This window comes from Vulpes lagopus, chromosome 9, assembly GCF_018345385.1.
Source record: "Vulpes lagopus strain Blue_001 chromosome 9, ASM1834538v1, whole genome shotgun sequence".
Lineage (NCBI taxonomy): Eukaryota > Metazoa > Chordata > Mammalia > Carnivora > Canidae > Vulpes > Vulpes lagopus.
In genome coordinates, this window is record NC_054832.1 from 68,670,955 (window position 1) to 68,691,323 (window position 20,369).

General features: G+C 40.5%; 1 protein-coding gene across 1 annotated transcript in view; it reads right to left on the reverse strand.

The window, feature by feature from the left end:
* CLVS1 (clavesin 1) overlaps positions 1–19,959 on the reverse strand; it is a 175,072-nt gene extending 155,113 nt beyond the window's left edge. The window contains exons 1-2 of the mRNA XM_041769505.1: positions 19,815–19,959; positions 6,977–7,604 (exon numbers count right to left, since the gene is read on the reverse strand). Of these exons, the coding sequence (XP_041625439.1) occupies positions 6,977–7,431 (455 nt within the window). The 5' untranslated portion in view covers positions 7,432–7,604; positions 19,815–19,959. The remainder of the gene's footprint in view (positions 1–6,976; positions 7,605–19,814) is intronic.
* Positions 19,960–20,369: the final 410 nt, after the last annotated feature.

Here is a 20,369-nt window from a genome sequence, read left to right on the forward strand (position 1 = left end):
TATTTATTTATTTATTCATGAGAGACACAGAAAGAGAGGGGGGGGGGGGAGAGAGAGGCAGAGACACAGGCAGAGGGAGAAGAAGCAGGCTCCATGCAGGGAACCCAAAGTGGGACTCGATCCCAGGTCTCCAGGATCATGCCCTGGGCTGAAGGTGGTGCTAAACTGCTGAGCCACCAGTCTGCCCTTGCAATCAGCTACTTTTCAGCTGCCCTTGCAGCACACAACACTGTACTCAGTACACAGCACTGTACTCAGGCACATTCTTCATTGCCTGAGTCCCCTTAGGATGCATGCACAAGGAATGGCTTACTGTATACCCTGAGCCTCCCAGTGCCTCTTGGCAAGAAGAGGGAGCTGAGGAGAAGGTGTGAAAAATCTTGAATTTGGACTCTGGAGCCACACTACTATTTAGCAACATACCAGTGATTCAGAGTTTGATTGTAAGAGACTTTGGAAACTCAAGTTCAGTAGGAATGAGGCCAAAGCTAGGGCTTAGTGAAAAAGCATAGCCTTTCTGTTCAGACAAAACAGGGAAGAATTCCATCTTTGTTATGTATTACCTATACACCGTGTAGATCTTTGTGGGTCTGTGGTAAGGATTGGAAATAAATATATATATATATATGTAAAACACTTGGCACAAAGGTGCTTAACAAAGGATAGTTATTGACATTGGCATTAGGACATTTCAAGACACTCCTCATCAGGGGTTCTCAAAGTGGACTCCAGCTCCCATAAGGGCTTTGGAAAAGTGAAGGTGGCCTTTTCAATTGCCACAGTGCCTGGGAGAGGGGATGCTAAACATTCCACAATGGTCGTCAGCCCTATGCATTTTGAGCAGCTCTAAATACCCATTATGCCCCTTATAGGAATCACTGCCCCTAAATCTCAGATCCTATCCACTGTGACTCATTGCACTCATCCACGCATGCATCCACGACCAGGAAATCCACTCACAGCTTTTCAGAAGCTCTGTGGATGTTCTGAAATATCTAATCACTCAGGGGCTGAGCAATTGGCTCCAGATGTCTCTGGAGCTTGGAATTAGAAGCTCTGAGCCTAAGTTTTCCCATTGATGAGTCATTTAGTTCCTTGATTAGAAAGTATCTTCTCCTCCTCAAACCTCTTCTTTGTCATCTGTCCCTTAGTGATACTCCTCAAATGGTTAATGAACATTAAATCAGAGAATGTACATGGAAATGCTTGTGAACCATAAGGTTCTGTGCAACTGTTGTAGTATATAGATATCCAGTGTTGTGTACTTAATACAATCGACCAGGAGCCAACCTAAGTCTTTTCTCTTTTGAAATCTGATTGGCCCAAGAGGTGCTTGGCTGAACCATATTGGAGCCCAAGGCATAAGAAAAAAAAATCAAAGGTCTTATCCTGCCTTCTTTAAAATTTTGACAGTTTGTTCATCATGGATTTTTTTGCATTAACTTTGATTTAAAAATGTCTTTGGACAAAATTATTTATTTTGATTACTGAGTGCTTTGGTTCCCCCTTAAATTTTAAACAGCAAAAAAAATGCCACAGTCAGAAACTCTTGTGCTGACCTGGGTCTGAAGTCTTGGCTCAAACTCCCTAACTTTCCATCTAGTTGCTTGCATTCCTATCTGAGCCTTTGGCTTTGTTCTGTATAGTGGGGAAAAAGAGCCCACAAGATTCATGGGCTTCGTGGGGCACCTGGGTGCTCAGTGGTTGGGTGTCTACCTTTGGCTCAGGTCATGATCCCGGGGTCCTGGGATCAAGTCCCACATCAAGATCCCCACAGGGAGCCTGCTTCTCCCTCTGCCTGTGTCTCTGCCCCTCTCTCTCTCTCTCTCTGTGTCTCTCATGAATAAATAAATAAAATGTTTTAAAAAAATTCATGGCCTTCTTGTAATAACTCTGTATACTTGTAGGTAGTAATCAAATCGTCCATCAGCCCCCTTCTCACTTTACTAAGTTGCCCTAACTCAGCTGTTCCTTTGGATGCCCCAGCTTCCTGAAAGGACCAACTAATTTTCAACCTGATTGCTAATTTCTGAGCTTTTAAACTGTGAGACACAAACAATACACTGACAAAAGCATGTCCAGTGTCATTTTATCTATTATGACTTTCAGTGCATTTCCAATTGTTTTTCCCCCCATTTAAGTAGTTGGGGACCAGCTGGTCTACACATAGCACTAAAGGATACTATTGTAGTCTATTGTAGGGTTTTTATTATCTGGATCCTCCTTCTCAAACACCTTTCTTGTAGCCTGAGGATGTAATAAACACTGTAGGGAGGGACACTAAGACCAGGTAATTTCTCAGAACCACCCAGCCACTGTAGAGCTACCGTAGAGCACTTTGAAGCACGGCAACTTGGGGTCTCCGTTGCATTTCTTATACTTTTCCAGGTGGAGGAAAGTTGGTAATGGTTCAAATCCTGTCATTTGGATTTGGAAAATACATCTTGTGATCCAGTATCCTAGATATTTGCCTGATTGGAGTTTTTTTTTTTTTTTCTTAAGAAACAATTGCATTTTGTTGAACACCAACTAGTATTAACCTATGATCATCATCACCCCCACTTTACAGATGAGAAACAGGATAATAGAAATTTAAGCAACTTGTGCAGAATCACATGGCTGGTTAGGAGGCAGCTGGGATATGAAACTGGCTGTTTGGCTTCAGAGTTTCTGTTCTATTCCACCTCTTGGACACCATCAAATAGGGCAATTGGGGTTAATCCTTGCCACAGCTCCACATGCCAGATATTATACCCATTTCCACTTAATGAAATGGAGACTCCAGAAAGTAAAATAACTTGACCAAGCTTAACTCTTAGCTTAGTCAAATCCAAGAAAAACAGATGTGCTCCTTTTTGCTCACTCTTCCCTCTCTGAGGGGAGGACATTCATGGCCATATTAGGCTGTATGATCAAGTACAAGTATGGGAACCAGAAAGAAACAAGAAATGGATTTCTTTTTTTATCAGATCTTCAGGGGCAAACTGAGTTTAGGTGAGAAAGATCAAAGGGCTCATTGAGCAATGGTGTCCCCCTAATACGTCTCCATTATATACCAAGCAGGTGAGCTGAAACGTCAACTCTGCTGACCGGAAAAGTGCCTGCTTTGTTTTATGAATAACTGTGAGTGCTGATTTCATCTAACTCATTTCAATTCAGCCTGGTAACCTCAGGAAATACAGAAACCACATAGCTCTCCGCTGAGGCCCAATTTCTGGAGGAGGCCAGTTTATGCTCGGGGAGCCCAGCGCTCCTGCACTTCAGTTGGCACACCAGACCCAGGCAGACAGAGCCCCCTGTGTACCTCTGGAGGACAGCTCTCCCTACCACTCACCGTTCTGCGCTTTTGTTCACAGTGTCTGAGTGTAGATGAATGAGATTTACATAGTTTTAATAAATATTAATAACCATTTTAATCTCAGTAAACCTTTCATATGAGACATGCAAATCACTTCCCAGTCATCTTAGGTGCCCAATGAGAGTGAAGTAATCATTTTGCAAAGCTGTGCCATTTTTTCTAGGCCTTTCGGGCCCCATTTAGGCTGGGTTTGTGTGACAGGGAACATATTTAAGGAGAAACAAAGAAGTACTTAGGACGGACAAGCAGGCAGACCAGACCCACTGGCCCATTTCCATTTTCAAGTATTGTACTCTTGTTTCTAGCTTTGTCTCTCTACTGTCTGTGCTCGATTATTTTTATAGTGGGATGTTTTATGATATTAATATTAATACTAGAGGCTAATATTTATTGAGTGCTTACCATGTGCCAAACAATGAGTTGTGTTCCTTAAGTGCATTTTTCCATTTGATCCTCCCAACTGCATTATTAGATAGACATCTCTATCATCTCTACCTTACAGATGAGAAAACTGAGTCTCAGAGAGGTTGCTTGTCCCAGGTCATATAACCAGGAAAGCACATGACAGCACCTGGGTTCACACTGAGGTTTGTTTGCTTCTAATGATCCTTGGCTGTCAATGGATAGCCTGAGCATTTACCTTCTTGTTGAAATCAAAATATTTGGAACGAATAGTTCTGTATAGTTTGAAAAAAATGCCTCAAATAGACCCAGGCTTTGTGGGTTGGGGCGAGGGTGGGAGGAAGAGAGAGAGAGAGAGTTACTTCAAAAAGTCTAGTGAATTAGGCAGCTATAAAGTGAATTTTAAAATCCCTTTCCATCCATCCCTAGGATCAGGCTCAATGAGCTTCATATTCATGAGCCATTAGAGCTGAGGTGTCTCAGGGATTACCTAGCTTGAGCTTCTTATTTTACACTTGAGAAAACTATGGAACAGAGGCCTATAACTTGTTCAAGGTTATCATAATCATAAACATTTGGATTATTCTCTCGGAGATTCAAGTCTACTTGCTATTACTATGTGTTATTACTTCTTAACCCATTTTGAGATACATGTGGACCAAATGCTAATACAAAATAAGATATTTTGCTATGATGTATTTTTTTATGTGTAAATCACTACTTAGTGTCTTAGCAGATGGAAGTTCTAGAACACTTACAACAGCAAAGCGCAAATGAAGTCTGCATGATATTCTTCAGAATTATCAAAATTGTCTTATTCCAAAATCCAAAATGTTAATGTGCCATTCTCAAAAGGACAGCTGTTTTCTCTGGCCTAAGACTGATGCCCTATGTTGATGGTTTGTGTTTCTCAGAAGGAATTCTCCTACGGTAGATGGGAGTTAGCCATTTGTATGTTTGCAAACTGCAGGACAGTGGATTGCACAATAGGCTCTTTTTTGGCAGGGACCTTGTGTTAACAGAGTAGAAACACAGAAAAGCATTCCAGCTCAGGTGCAGAGTTGATGAAACTCTAGACCGATGGTGTTAAAACCCTGAAATACATTTTCAGGATTAAGTTGCCCAACCCCAATTTATCAACCAGAAAACAGCCAGTAGTTACTAAGGTGTCTTACAATATTATCATTTTTAAGAGGAGGAGGAATGATATGAATAAAGGGCCACCCTAGAAATTCCTTTTAATATATTGGGGAGGGATTCTTTGGTGTATATTTTAAAGTTAAACCCATGTCTCCCCAGGCACCATAAACACTTCCATGATGATACTTCTGTGAAAACTAAAGTCACAGGTGAGGTTTTGGAGATTGATCCATGCATTCTTTCTCATTCGGATCTATTGGATATTGTGCTGTGTGCCAAAGAGATAAACATGAAAGTGACAGTCTCCTACCCTCAAGGAACTTGCAATCTTGGGAGGAGGAATAAGAAAGAGTACACAAGTAAACACACAATTACAGTAAAAGAAGGTTAAGACAACTTGCTCTTGAGTCAGACTATTGGAGCTCCACTCCCAGTCTATATTTCACTAGTTATGTGACACTGAGTGAGTTACTTAACTTCTCAAAGTCTTGTGTCATCAAATGCAACATAGGGATAATAATATCTTTCATGAAAAGTTCTCATTGGGTTAAATGAGACAATATAAATACATTTATAATATAAGTGCTCAGTAGAGTATATGGTAAGTATTCCAAAATAATAGCTGTAATAGCAATGTTTTTTTTTAAGATTTTATTTATTTATTCATGAGAGACACACAGAGAGAGAGGCAGAGACAGAGGCAGAGGGAGAAGCAGGCTACATGGAGGGAGCCCGACATGGGACTCAATCCTGGGTCTCCAGGATCATGCCCTGGGCTGAAGGCAGGCACTAATCCACTGAGCCACCCTGGGATCCCCAATAGCAAAGGTTCTTACACCCCTATTAGACATGCTTTAATGGAAATATGAACAAAGGAAGGGCACCTAACTAAGAAGGGTTGGGTCAAGGGGTATATGAAGACTCTACAGGGAAGAAGCATAAAGATGAGTGTGAATCAATTGGCAGACTGTGTCCAGGATGATCGGAATTGGGAGAAGAGGTGGTTGGTCTCTCCTTTCAATGCCTGATGAGGCAAGTCCAAAGGCTTGGAGGCACGGGGAAACTTCAGCTATTTAAGGCAATGCTTATAGTACCTTCTGGCTGGACCAGAGACCAAGAAGGGCAGAAGATGAAGCACAGCAGGAAATATACAAGGTTTACTTTGAAGGCCTTGCAGGTCACTGAAGAATTTTAATCAGCAGAGTGACATCGCAGAATTTTGGAAAGGTCACTCCAGCTATGATGTAGACTAGAATGGCTTGGAAGAGAGTAGATCAGAGGCAGGGATGCCAGTTAAGAGTCTGTTGTAGAAATTCAAGTAAGAAATGATAAGAACCTAAGCGAAGGCAAGAACATCGGGAGCAAAGAGAGGTGATGTGATTTGAGAGGTTTTAAGAAGAAAGGGGAGGGATTTGGCGATTTAGTGGATGTGAAGAGCAAAGGCAAGAAGCAGTTCAGCATGACACTCAGATTTCTGGCTGGAGAGACTGGAGAGATGGAAAGGCAGATATAGTTGGGGAAGATGGTGAGTTCAGTTTGGGACATATTGAGTTTGTGGTTTCTTACAGGATTTTCAGAGAGAGATGCATTTCTGGCACTCAGAAGAAATATAGGATATTAAAATCATGGAGAGGATCCAAGCAATTATTTATATGTTGAAAACACTTGATTTAAAGCCATCTATTGAATCCATTTTTGTTGTTTTGGTTGTTAAAGATGAGAACACGAAAGACAGAATATGTGATTCTTTTAGAAGACCAGCTTTCAACTTTATTAAAATAAATGACCCACTCTGATGAATAGAATAATGATTTCAAAGGTGTCTTACAATCCTACACTGTGATTCTATTGTTCCAAACTACCACCATGAGTCTGGAATTGCCTTTTGATGACAGTAATCTTGTGGCCTTAAACCTTCCTTTGTGGCTGTGTGGACTGTACTTTTTTTTTATATGAAAGCTCACTAATCACAAATTTTTTGCATTTTTTTAAAAAATGAAAGCCATACAGCACCAAACATGCAGTAAGTATGCTTATGAAAAAGAAAAACCAAGTAAAGACACTATCTACATTTACCTACTCTGATCCCAATTGGCTGCAAACAGCAGAAGAATCTTCCTGCCGTAGTGATCACGATTTTCCAGCACTCCAGGGAACCCGTCGATGAGAGCCCTCTTAATGCCAGGATCATCAGCCTTGAAGTTTTTGAACATGTCCAGGTTTAGCTGGCGGTACTGAAAGTACTGGGCCAGGAGTCTAAAGGCATCTGCTTGGTGAAACTTCCTGGCTCGGAGAAATCTCAGGATGAAGGCATCATCTGTACGTAAAAATCCAATGTCAGGCCTGGTGATGATCATGTCCCTGACTTGCTGAATATCCTGATGTAAAACATCTGGGTTTTCATTCAGTTCCAGGCGAGCTTTCTCTATAGTCTCTGGACTGAGTCCAGCCTGTAAATGGGTCATCTTGGCCAAATCTCCTTTCCAAGTGCTTAATTTCTGGTATTTTGAAAGAAGGGAGACTGGTCCCATTCACCTGATGGTCTGCTGAGATCGGGGCCCATTCAATGGGTTCTTTACTACCAAGCTGCCACTGAAACAGACAGATAGAAGGTCCTCTTTCTGTTCTCGGAGAGCAGTAGGACATTCAGGTCTTATGTGGTGATGGCCATCCAAAAAAGAAGCAAAACTGAGACCATTTCTTACTGCAAAACAAATGCACACAAGAGAGACAAAACAGTGATGATACAAAGTCTGGGCAAATTAACTGGAACCTAGATAGAAAAGCAGTATTGTGCTGTGGGTTTGATTAGGTTAGGTATCCAAAGAGCAAAGGGTGAATGATATTTAAAATCATGCAATTGGCAGAATTTAATTGTTGACAGCCTGTATGCATAAGATGCAAATATTTGAAATATATTTGGGAACTTGTTAGCCACACTGACCAGTTAACATAATAGTGTATGGTCAATGAGTAATAGATTCCTCTTTCATTAATTATTCTAAGAAACAGTAGAAGAGAGAAAGATCCCTCTCTGCTACAGCATGGTTTATGGGGCTATTCACAGGCCTAGAAATTATGGCTGCTGTACAATTTATTGCTCTCTGATAGCCTCTTTTCTCAAACAGAAGTACCTTTCACAGAAATACTCCTGCCCACCCCCCCCCCACCTTTTTAAAAGGCAGTCATTTGCATCTTAACAATAAAAAGAGACTGTTAAAGGTCATTCTGTCCTAACCCCACAGGTACCTAATTATTCAAAACTGAACTAACAGCGGCTGGGGGAAGGGGGGAAGGGCAGTCGCCTTTTGGCTGGAAACCTGATCTTCCATAATCAAATTCAACAGCGATGAGAAAGGATGCTCACATGTGGATGTTACAAGCGGCTTTATCATTTGCCTTTGTTACTCTTCCATAGGAAAGGCAAAGGGACTTGAAACCCTCGATGCCTCCCTGCTGTGCCAATATCCATACAGGCTTACAAAGCCTCCCATTTTATATAATTTCCCTGTTGTTCCGATATATCATTTTACTAACAATAATGATTGTCTGAATCTCCTCATCCATCTCTTATGGCTTCTACAGCTAAATGGTATACAGAGGAGCCCTCATATTACTTGCATCTTTCTCATTTTAAATATAAATGCTCTTGGACATCTGTTTGGTCCAACCTGGAAGTTGCAAAAATCAGAAGCCATTCACTAGGTATAAATGAACTTGGAGCCATCTATTTTTTCTTTCCTAGCTTTCCTAGGTCAACGGTGTTAGCAATGAGAGGCAGAATATTTATTCATGTCCTAATTATTATTGGTACTGTTTCATCATACGAAATTATTTAGAAGACAAAATTATTCTTCTGTTTAATTTAGAACTACCAGTTAGTTCTTAAGGCAGATCGTCAGCTCGCACGTTTCTGTTTTGTACTATGATGTGGGGGGACATAAAGAACAATTCAGGTAACTGGCATTCATTTTCAAGATAATGAAATAATAGAAATGTTGTGTATCAAATGTTGGCTGTGTACAATAATTTGTAAGAGAACAGCATTTAGCTCTGTAACATGTGAAAATGAGAAATAAAACAAAGTCTTGATTTTCACTGATTTTAAGGACTTAGAATGGTAATTGGCAAATAATGCTATTAACTATTCCTGGGATTGGAAGAAACTTCCAAATCCATCTAGCCTGATGTTCATCTGCTATTAAAATTCCCTATCTAGCAGCTTACCACACCCATTCAGAAATTCCCTTGTTGGATGTCTCCTCTTCCACTTCACCCCAACACCCACAGCAATATCTCTTTACTGCTCCCAACAACCAATTGAGCAGGATGACCATATAATTTACCATCCAAATTTAGACATGAGGGGGCACTTATAATAATAATAATGCTGGAACAATAGCCATAAACTAGGACAGTTCTAAGCAAACCCTGACAGATGGTCACCCTACAGTGAATGATCGTTTTGTTCCTATATGCCATAGACAAATCTCCGTACTCCTTATGGGTGAACTCTATCAGTATTTGATATTGATGACTTCATCCTTTTTAGAACTCTCTCACCTGGGATGCCTGGGTGGCTCAGCAGTTAAGCGTCGGCCTTCAGCCCAGGGTGTAATCCCGGAGACCCGGGATCAAGTCCCACATCAGGCTTCTTGCATGGAGCCTGCTTCTCCCTCTCCCTCTGCCTATGTCTCTGCCTCTTTTTCTGTGTGTGTCTCTCATGAATAAATAAATAAAATCTTAAAAAAAAAAAAAAACCTCTCTCTCCCATTCTTTTTTTTTTTTTTCTCTCCATTCTCCCACTCACTTTCTCTGACTCCAGATTTTTCTCTCAGCCTTGTTGACTCCTGTTATCCTCTCTTTCTGTGAACACTTCAGTGTAGTGTTTCTAGGACCTTGTCCTGTGGTTTGGCCACCTTACATGTAATATAATTTCTGTCTATAGCTCTCTCCTAGTCTTCAGGCTACATACCAGACCTCCTTCTCAACCCCACATAGATGTCCTCTATCCACCATGAACTCAATATGCTTAAACCTGAACTAATCATAGTTCCTCATCCTGAATTTGCTCCTCCATCTCCATCTCTTAGTGACTGATGTCATCTTCTATGAAGTTTCCCATTCTAGAAACCTGGGAGTCCACTATTATTCCACTCTTTCCTTTACCACCCAGTTCCAGACAATTACTTCCAGAATATTTCTTAAATCTGCCCACTTTTTTCCCATCTATTTTCACTGTCTTTGGTCACATCAGTCCTTGTCTGTTTAGCCCTGCAACATTCTCTCAATGGCTCCCCTGCTGCCAACCCTGCCCTTCTCCGGTGCATTCTCTGTATTGTCATTGAAACCTGCTCATGGGCAGCCCCGGTGGTGCAGCAGTTTAGCGCCGCCTGCAGCTGAGGGCTGATCCTGGAGACCCGGGATCAAGTCCCATGTCAGGCTCTCTGTATGGTGCCTGCTTCACCCTCTGCCCGTATCTCTGTCTCTATGAATAAATAAATAAAATCTTAAAAAAAAATTTTTGAAACCTGCTCATGTCATTCCTTGATTGACATTGACCAATAGCTGCCAATTGTCCTGGGATAAAGTATAAAACTACATAATAATGTTTCCAAGACTCTTCACCATCTGGTCCCTATCTCTCTCCAGATTCACCACCTGGCCATGCAGCCACACTGAGCCACTTGAAGCTTCTCCTAACATCTGTGGACCTTGACAAAGAATGACCACTGATGAACTCCTCTTCACTCTTGAGAAGTCATCGGGACACCATTTTCTCTAGGAAACCCTCACTGACTTTCACAGGTCACTAGCCATCCCAATCATTTCCAATGCCCCAATCACATCATTTCCTTGCCATCTCCCTCTCTCCTTCTTTATTCTGAACTCTTGCATAGAAGAGCTGGAGCTCACTCATTTGTGTGTCCCCAGTACAGTGCCTGACCCACAGAGTGTCACCTGTATGAGTAGAAGGACTTTGTTGTGTTCACCATCTATCCTCAGTGCCGAGAACAGTGTCTACCACAGAGTAGATGTCCCAAAATATATAGAGAGTATATGAATAAAGAAAATAGTCAAATCATTGTTTCAATGAGTGAATGGTTTCCCCTTCTCTTGGGCGCCTCTGGAACTATTTTCCTTAAATTACAGTGTTGCAGCTGATTTTTAATTTCCCAGGAGAATTTAGCCTAGGCACAATGTACTGCAGATCATTGCCTCTCTGAAGCATGCTGGGTGATGTTCACAGTTCCAAGCCATGGCACAGGATACTTAGAGCACAAATCGTAGCAATAGCTTTTCCCCTTCAGAAGATTTAAAGGTTCTGGGAGCAAGTTACATACCTTTACAGTTCGGGGAACTCGACAGCGTTTCTGAGATCAATTACTACAGGTTCAAGGGGAGAGCTGAGATTGCATTTTTCATGACCCACTTCCACACATAGCTATGCTTCCAATCTATAATATCTCAAATAAATTTGCTTCAATTTACATCTTTATTCTGTCCTCAGTATACAGTAGAATCTTCTGGGGAGAACACCCAAGCTAGGGTCACTTTGGATGAAACAGATATTTTCCATTAGAGGCAAATGCTTAGTTCAGAACTCTGAATACTCTGCTATTTAAATAACAACTTTAATTGATAATGTATTTCTTAAGAATTTATTTATCATGCAGACACAGAGAGAGAAGCAGAGACATAGCCAGAGGGAGAAGTAGCCTCCCTGCAAGGAGCCTGATGAGGAACACTATCCCAGGACCCCGGGATCACGACCTGAGCCAAAGGCAGATGCTCAACACCCAGGTGCCCCTAATGGATAATATTCAAGGCTAAAAATGCTATACCATTCAAGAATATTCTCTAGGATGCAGAGTTTTCACTTGACTGTCATCTTTTGTTCATGTGAAGGACTTGGTTCTCATTCAATTTTTCTGAATTGGTCAAACAAGTATGATAAGATTCATCATACTTGGTATCACATGAAGAAGTAGGAGTGGATTTCTGTCCTACTGGAATGAATAGTAATAATAGCTTTACTTTATTATTTGTTATAACTGTATTTATTATGTCCCACACACTTACATACTATCTATTTATATATTACATTATTTGATCTATAGAACAACTGTATGAAATGAGTGTATTATTGTCCCCATTTTTCAGATGAGGAAAGTGAGGCATAGAGAGGTTAAATGAGTTTCTCAAGGTTATACAACTACTAACCAGCAGAAATTGGATTTAAGACCAAGTAATCTTTCTCCAGTCCCATGCTTTCTCCTACTGTGCTGTTCTGCTTCCTAGGGACAGCAAAGAGCTATGGGGCCTTCAGCAAGTCACCTTCCCTCTCAGAAACTTACTGTCCTTTACTAAAATTCCTTCTGGATTTACTGTTCTGTCAACCTAAACATGCTGAAGCTGCTCACAGACATTCTTGGGTAGCTTAACGTCAAGCTTTACAGATGTTCAGTCTAGTTCTTGTTTCTTCATCGCAAGAGGACTGAAGTTATTTAAGAATCTGTCTATGCTTTTTCCAGCCATCACAAATGTTTGCTCTTCTTTCGTGTATTTTCCCCTTGACTAAAATGCCAGATCAAAGATCCTGCCGTTCTATTGAAAGATTGATACTTTGCCATACCTCGCAGAGTGCCAAGCATGATCTGGTCACTGAAATGTGCTTGATAATCAAAAGGGGGCACTTTAGGCAGATTCATATGAGTGAGTCCCAGAAATCATCTTTCTCATTGTTGTTTGTGTCCCAAATGATTCTTTATGTAGAGATTGTTACAAATACATGGAGAGTAACTTACCACACCCTCTGGGGTGCCCAAGGTAGAAGCAGCTAACTTCTACTTCTAATGCATGCTTTTTCTAATGAACTAGAAATTGAAATATTAGTTGTGCTTTGTATGAGAGAGAGGAAAGATGAGTCTTTATGTCACAATATTTGAAATCATGGCATCCATAGATTCAAGATTCCCACTTCATCTCAAGTTTGCATTAGAAGAAACCTATTTGTATATTTCCTTATACAGAATTCAGTGTTGGGGTGTCTAGGTGGTTCAGTCAGTTAAGCATCTGAGTCTTGATTTCAATTCAGGTCATGATCTCAGGATTGTGAGATCAAGCCCTGCATCGGGCTCTGGGCTCAGTGGGAAGTCTGCTTGAGATTCTTTACCTCCTCTACCCCTCTCCTGCATGCTCACTCTCTCTCTGTCAAATAAATAAATAAATCTTTTTTTAAAAATCTAATATTAAGAAGGTGTATTTGTGTACACACACACATCCTAGTACTTATGAACTAAGGAATCTATGTGGAAAAATAATTTTAGAAAATACAATAGTTCAAATGAAATAGGTTTTGGTTTATTTTATAATCTATTATTTTCATTTATTTCATTATCTTCAGAACTCACATTAGATATAGTGGGAAACAATCAGACTAAAATAACCAGACCTTGTCTACAGAATATGTATGTGAGTATGTATTATTTCAAGGCATTTTACATCAATTATCTTTCTTCATTGTTACAACAATCCTGCAGTAGGTAGAATAAGAAGGATTCTGGAGGAGATGCTGAGGATCACATGAAATGCTGTAGGTAAAAGTACTTTGGAAATAAAAAGTTGCATTTTACATTTACTATAATCTTGTTAATATCATAATTTTGTTGTTTCCAGGTAAAAAAGAGATTGAGTCTTAGAACAACTAAGCACTTGTCTTAAAGTCAAATAATAAACTGATGTTAAAAATTGGGGGAAGAAAACAAATATTCATTGAATACTCATTATGTACCTACAGCTTTGATGTTCTATGATCTAATCTCTACACCAAACTTTAAGCTGAGTTATTAATTATTAGATGAAAGGATAAATCTGAAATTTAGATAGATTAATTATAGCTAGAAGAATGAAGATTCACATCACAGCCTACCTGACCTAAAGCCCATGTTCTGTCAATAACCTTGCCCTGCCTCTCAGCATAGGTCCTTTCTCTACACCACCCTGGATATTCGTGCCCTCACAATGACTCATTCACACAACAGGCACACACCCTCACCCCATCAGTCCCAAAGAAGATCATTTAAAGGATGTTGTAAAATTGGCCAGATTTGGGGAGGAACAAGTATGCTGTTGTCATGACCAGAAAGATAAAATCTATAAAGCTTTGATCTTGTTTGAAATATCAAAGAACATCAATAAATAATGAAAATACCTAAAATATTTATTGCTTTTGGATATTTTTAGTAATGCAAAAGAATAATTTTGAGTACACATCAATTTAAACTAATACAAATATAAAATGAGAAACTATACCCATATTTGTTTTATAAGAAAAAAATGAAAAATGAATCTGAGGGATAAAACATTCCACATTAAAGTCTAATCAACGACCTCCTCCATTAGTAAGTATGAAAATTATGTCCCCAAATTATAAATGTATATTGAATAGGTTAACCCCTATAGCTCTTCATCTTTCTAAAATCTTACTTCAAAATTTTTAACTGAATATGTTTTTCCCCTATGAATGCTGAAAGGAATTTTTATACTGAATGAAATAAAAATAGATGTTGCTGATACATCTAGACCAAAATTGAAAATCACAACGAGCAAAAATCTTTTTTTTTAAAGCACAACTGTATTTGAAATCTTTCCTGAAAGATGATATGCTCCTTTGTTGCCAGTAGTACCTACATTTAATCCTCGGATGTTGGTTGTTCGCAACATTCTTTGGTGCCAACCAGAAAAGTCTTTTTTTTTTTTTTTTCCAAATGATGAATTTGAAATTGACCATTAGGGCATGTAGGACTTCTCTGCATAAGTACTGGCAAAGGAGCATAAATCCTGTGAGTGACAAATTGGTTCCCAGTCCATCGGCATTTTATCAAACATTACCCAACTTGCAGATGTGAACCAGCTATACCGGGGGCAGGGAGAGAATTCTAGAAGGATAAAGGGGAGACCTTTAATCATCTGAAAGTGTAGTCTGACCAGAATTTAGCCCCTGGCTCACAGTCAAATTTCCATCACCTTTAACTCAGTCCTAGCCCAGGGCTTACCCTTGCCACATAAATATTCATTGTGTCAATTCCCTTGGCACCCTTTAGAATAGCAACTGAGCACAGTCATCTGCTCCCATTTGTTCTTGCTCTTAAGCAAGATGAAAAGTAAATTGGAATGAGTTCCATCAGAATAAAGACACTGAGAACTTCTACCCCAAACCAATGCTAGATCAGAATTAGCATAGTCTGGGACTCTGAAGATAGACCTTTTGACAGAGGATTGTGTTCTGTGTCCTAGAACAACCTACACAACTTTTATTCTTTTAGTTTGCTTTGGGGCAAATAATACAAGGAGTTGAAGGAAAAGACAACTTGCAAGGAAGGCATGGGATTTTTCTGCCTCCTTACTGTAGAAAAATATTTAGTTGAAGTAGTGTTTACTTTATACCTCACTGTATTTTAAATAAAGACAATCTACAGGGAAAAATTTATTGAGACATAGAAAATTAGACTAAAATGTCTTTCTATGCTATTAAACTATCCCCATAAGAAGTCACTGGCAGTCAATGCCTCCATTTAAAATTTAATTTTAGTTGTGCTTCTTAGGAGTGTCAGTGGGATGTGGAAGGAAAAAATAAACATGTGACTGTCATTCAGGGAAGAGGGCATATCTCTAAGAACAGACTCTTTAGAGGAAGAGGATCTAGAGAAATGGAAGAAAGGCAGGGGTCCCCTAAAGATGCCCACTAAGTCCACTTGTCTTCTTTTCCTCTCCATGTCTTTCCCATCACGTTGATGTGACTGGGACCCTTCTTCTGGATGTGGTTAGGCACATGATGTCAGCCACAGGCATCCAAGTTAAGAAAACTGCCCAGTGAGGGTGGAACATACGGTATACATGGGTGAGATGGGAACAAAAGGGGTTTTTGTATAACTTGCTCCTCAACTACAGCTATGATTTCTCAGCTATGAGGGCCTCAAACTTGGAATGGTTTTTGTTTTGTTTTAGTATGTGTGTCATTATCTACTAATTAGACATTAGGTGGGAATGTTTAAAAAGAAGGAAAGTGTTTGTTCTCTTTGCTGCTCATCAGCAGCATCCAGGGACTAATGTTGGGAATATAGGATATGCGTACTCACCCAGACCAGTGGAATGGGTACCAGAATTCCTGGGCACTTTGTATGCACATTGTTTGGGAAGCACCGCTCTAGACTATTCACAGTGAATCAAAAGGGTGGAAAAGGTAGGTTAATTATCTCTGAAGTCAGAGCTCACACTGTGGACAGCTCACTCCTTTGGTATACTAGTACCCATTAAAAGTTTATCAGATTACTCCATTAATTGTTTGCACACATGCTTGCGTGCTCTATATGTCAACAAAAAGCAATGAAGAAAGGAAGGAATGGGGGAAGCAAAAATGCTAAGAGAAGAGAGGGAGAAAGAGAAGGGAGGAAAGGAAAGAGAAGAGAATCTCATGTGTTTTTTTCTCTTTAGTTGGCCACACATCAAACTAGAGGTCTCCTACTTATAAAACCTATATATAACGTGAGCACCTTTGCCATTTCTAGGCCCACAATTTCCCTTCCTCCAAAACTACAAAATAATGAACACTGAATACACTATGTACTTGGCACATATAAAGATTGGAACTTTATGTATGGCATCTGAACAGTAATAGAAGCTGAACTGACATGATGTTATTTCATGGAGAAGGAATAGAGAAAGTTGGTTTTGCATAATATCTATGAATTGGATCTATGGCTAAAAGGGTCCAGAAGACAAAAGCAATAATCTCAAACACATATAGGGAAAATTCCTGCTGACTCAGAAGTCAGGAAGAAAAAAAGACTATAGAAAATTAGCCTCCTACACAGAAAATTTTCTCTGATACACTCTGTCATGCAATAACATGTCCATGAAAAGGGAGAGATTGGGTTACCTGGCCAGAGAAGGTATGATAAAAGGCTGTGAGGGTGCATCAGAGGTAGTGAAGAATAATGAACTTATTAACTGAATAAATTAAAGGGTTTTGGGGGGGAAGAAAGAAGAGTCACCAGTTGATTTACACATCCATGAAAAATCAAACCGAAGAAGACAAACTTCTGTTAAGCAACCTTGGATAGAAAAGTAAGCATGGTTCCCTCTAGAGTGACATAACTTTTGGGATTGATGTTAGGGGATTGCAGACTTGAAGTAATTCACATTGTGGATCTTCTTCTGAAACAAATTTATTCCAGTGAAATCTGGATAAAATGAACAATAATCAAAATAATAAAAATTTGGGAGAAGGGTGAAATGTAGGGAAAGATCTCCTTGGCAATGTTCTAGGCCGATGACATGCAACCAAACTTCATATTATATATACTCATTTTGCTGTGTTACCTCCTGTCTCAGTCACCATATAATGGGAAAGAAGAGAAAATCCAAGTCTGAATCCATTAACTAAGGATGACTCTGCTTTGAGGAAGTGTGTAAAGTCAAGAATAGACTTTGCAGGGTTAATAAGGTGCTCTTTGGTAAAGCTTGCAAAAGTGAGCAGACACCACTAGTTCTGAAGAGTTCCTGATTCTTCCTTTTGGGAGATAAAAATTTGGAGATAAAAATCCATGATTCTGAAGGAATGTGCCCCTCTGGGAACATGTTTACAAAAGTGTATAATACCACTCTGATGGAAAATATGTTTTTGATTCACCTTTAAATCCATTCTAAAAATGCGAAAGTCATGTTAATGAAAATCTGAAAAAAGTAAAATAGCCCTTAATAGAAAAGACAATAGAAGAAGAAGCCAGGATAGTAGCACTCTATAAAAATTAATAAGCCTATCATAATATTTCATCAAAGAAAGGCATCACTTCTGAGACAGATGCCTGTAAATCTCACCAAAGCAGCATTGTTTTGAAATTTCCCCAACCTCAGAAAATTGTATTTAGCATAGGAAGACAGCAGCATTGGAGACAGTGGATTCCTGGCCTGGGTTTCTGGTTTGAAGCAGCTAGAACTGGCAACATGTACACTTTAAAAAATTATCTGGGATGAACCACTATTTGCAAGCAGATAAGGGAATATTAAGAATCTTGTTTCTTTGGGACTTGAGGGGTCTTGTGAAGATTACCAACCTAAGGATGGTACATATGAGCAAATTTTCTTCTTCTCTAAAATCCATTTCACTAGATACTTTCACTAGTTTTCTCAGTTTGAGTTCAAAAGTGAGTGAATTTTAGAGGCAAATCGAATTATGCCAATGTTTATGTAATTAATAGCAGTAAGTAACTTTTGAGAAAATGCAACTATCCTTCATTCCAGAAGAGTATTTGGTGTAAATTTGTCTTCAAAACTCTTTTCAGGAGCTACTTGTTCATGACTGTTTTTTTATTTCTGACAAAATTAGTGAGCCAGTTTAGACAAAACTTGCTTTACTGACTCTTTTTCTTTTTAAGGAAGTAGAATAAATGTACAAGAGTGAATTTTAAATGAGGCTTTTCTGTGCTCTGGTTTAAACTTGTTACATGTGACCTGACACCATTCTTCTATGAAAATGTGATTCATCTCATTTTTAATTAAGATGTTAATTTTATGAAAAAAATTGCAAAAAAAAAAAAGAAAGAAAAAGCAACCCACACCACCCACCCAACGCTTTGCTGTTCAGTAATGATTAATTAAATGGTTACTCATTGAAATATTTTTATTTATGACAAGCTCAGGTACTTATTTTCTGATGTTTGTCAGCTCTTATAAAATAGATGATCCCGGATAAATTAAAGAGGTGCTATGACTTGGGTTTGGACCTTCAAGATATTTGAAAGATGTTCCAACTTCCCTTCAGCTAAGATAGAAAATGATGGCACTCTAAAACAGAGCCTCGCAGAACACAGTTACATAAAATGCTTTTTCAATTTTTGCACTCTATTACCCTTTACTATTATGGGAAAATTGTGTTATCGCCTGATTACTGAGAAAGCACACAAAAATCTCGCTTTCCAAATCCGAGTCAGTCCTCGACTAGTGATGAACAAAGACAGGCCATCTGCTCTGAATATCGTTACTACTTTGGCCTTTTGGGCAAGGGGTCTATCCTCTCTCCTTCAAGGAGAGGTTTAAGATGGGAAAATCGAAATAAGTGGACAGGAAGAGACATTTGAGCGAATAGCACTTTCCAGTGAGAGCCACATTTGTTAGGTCACCGATCACCAATATCTTAATTTTTACCCTGGCTACAGAGCTAATCTTTGGGTTCTTCATTTCACAAAACATTTCAGTAAAAAACTTAATTCCAGAGTTTCTGTAATAAACGCTTAGGAAGGAAAATTGGCGTGTGTGGGTGAATATGAGTCATCAGTCACCCCCACCCTGCTTCCTGGTGATTCTCCATTGGAAAACCAGAAACATGGATTGAGCTTACATGTCTCTTTTACCGGAATAACGCTGCGCCCCAGGCCATGTTAATTTCCTGAACTAAACAGCCCCTAATCTGCTGAGAGGCGGCTGGCTGGCGGCTGGGGTCCGGCAGGTGCCCCATCTGTCCCCCTGCCCTGGGTCCCTTTCCCTCTAGCAGGCGTCTCTTTGTTTCCAAGGGTGCCGTCCCCCTGAACTTTCCTTCCTGGGCCTGAGAACTTGGGTCCTCTTGCTCGACCCTGCGGACCCCGGGCTTTGTCTGAGTGACAGGCACGGTTGTGCCGACTGCGGCCGCGGCGCTGGTGATGGTGGAGATGATGACGGCGATGGTGGAGGGATGGGGATGCTGATGGTGCGAGGGTGGACCGCGGGGGCGCGGACGGCGGGTGCGGGGGTGAGCGCGCCGGGGCTGCGGAGGGAGCTGTCCGCGCCCCAGTGCTGAACCGCCGCGGCCTTGGCGGCGCGGGCCGGGCGGGCGGGGGCGCCGCGAGCGCAGGAGGTAGAAAAGGGCGACAAATACCTTCACGCGGCCGCTCAGCCTGGCTTTAGGGATGTGTTTCTGCAGGTGTCCTCGCTGCTGAGCTGAGTGGGTGCGATCCCCTATTCTGGCAGGTGCGGGCTCGGATTTCTCTAGAAAGCTGTGAATGAGAGCCCCGGCTCCACGGGGCTGTGATTTTGTAGGAGGCGTGTGCGCCGGAGACTCGGTCCTCCTAGCCCAGCCTGGCTTTCCCCTGGGTCCTAGAGGCCTCCGCACCGCTGCGCTTCCCGGTTCCGTCAAGACAATACCAAGAATTAGTGTGATTTTGTGACAGTCGGGGCAAAGAGCTCCGGAACCGTCACTCCTCACCCCCTACAACTACCACCAGTCTTAAAACCAGAATCTTTCAATCAGATCAATGCAACCCCTGAAACAGACCCGTGTGTGTGTGTGTGTGTGTGTGTGTGTGTGTAAATTTAACAAATGGAAAAGAAAGTATCACAGACCTAGGGGGGAAAGCAAGGATTATTTTATTAACAAAAAGGTCGTGAGAAAATGGACGATTTGGAAAAGTCTCAAATTAAGCCGCATTGCACC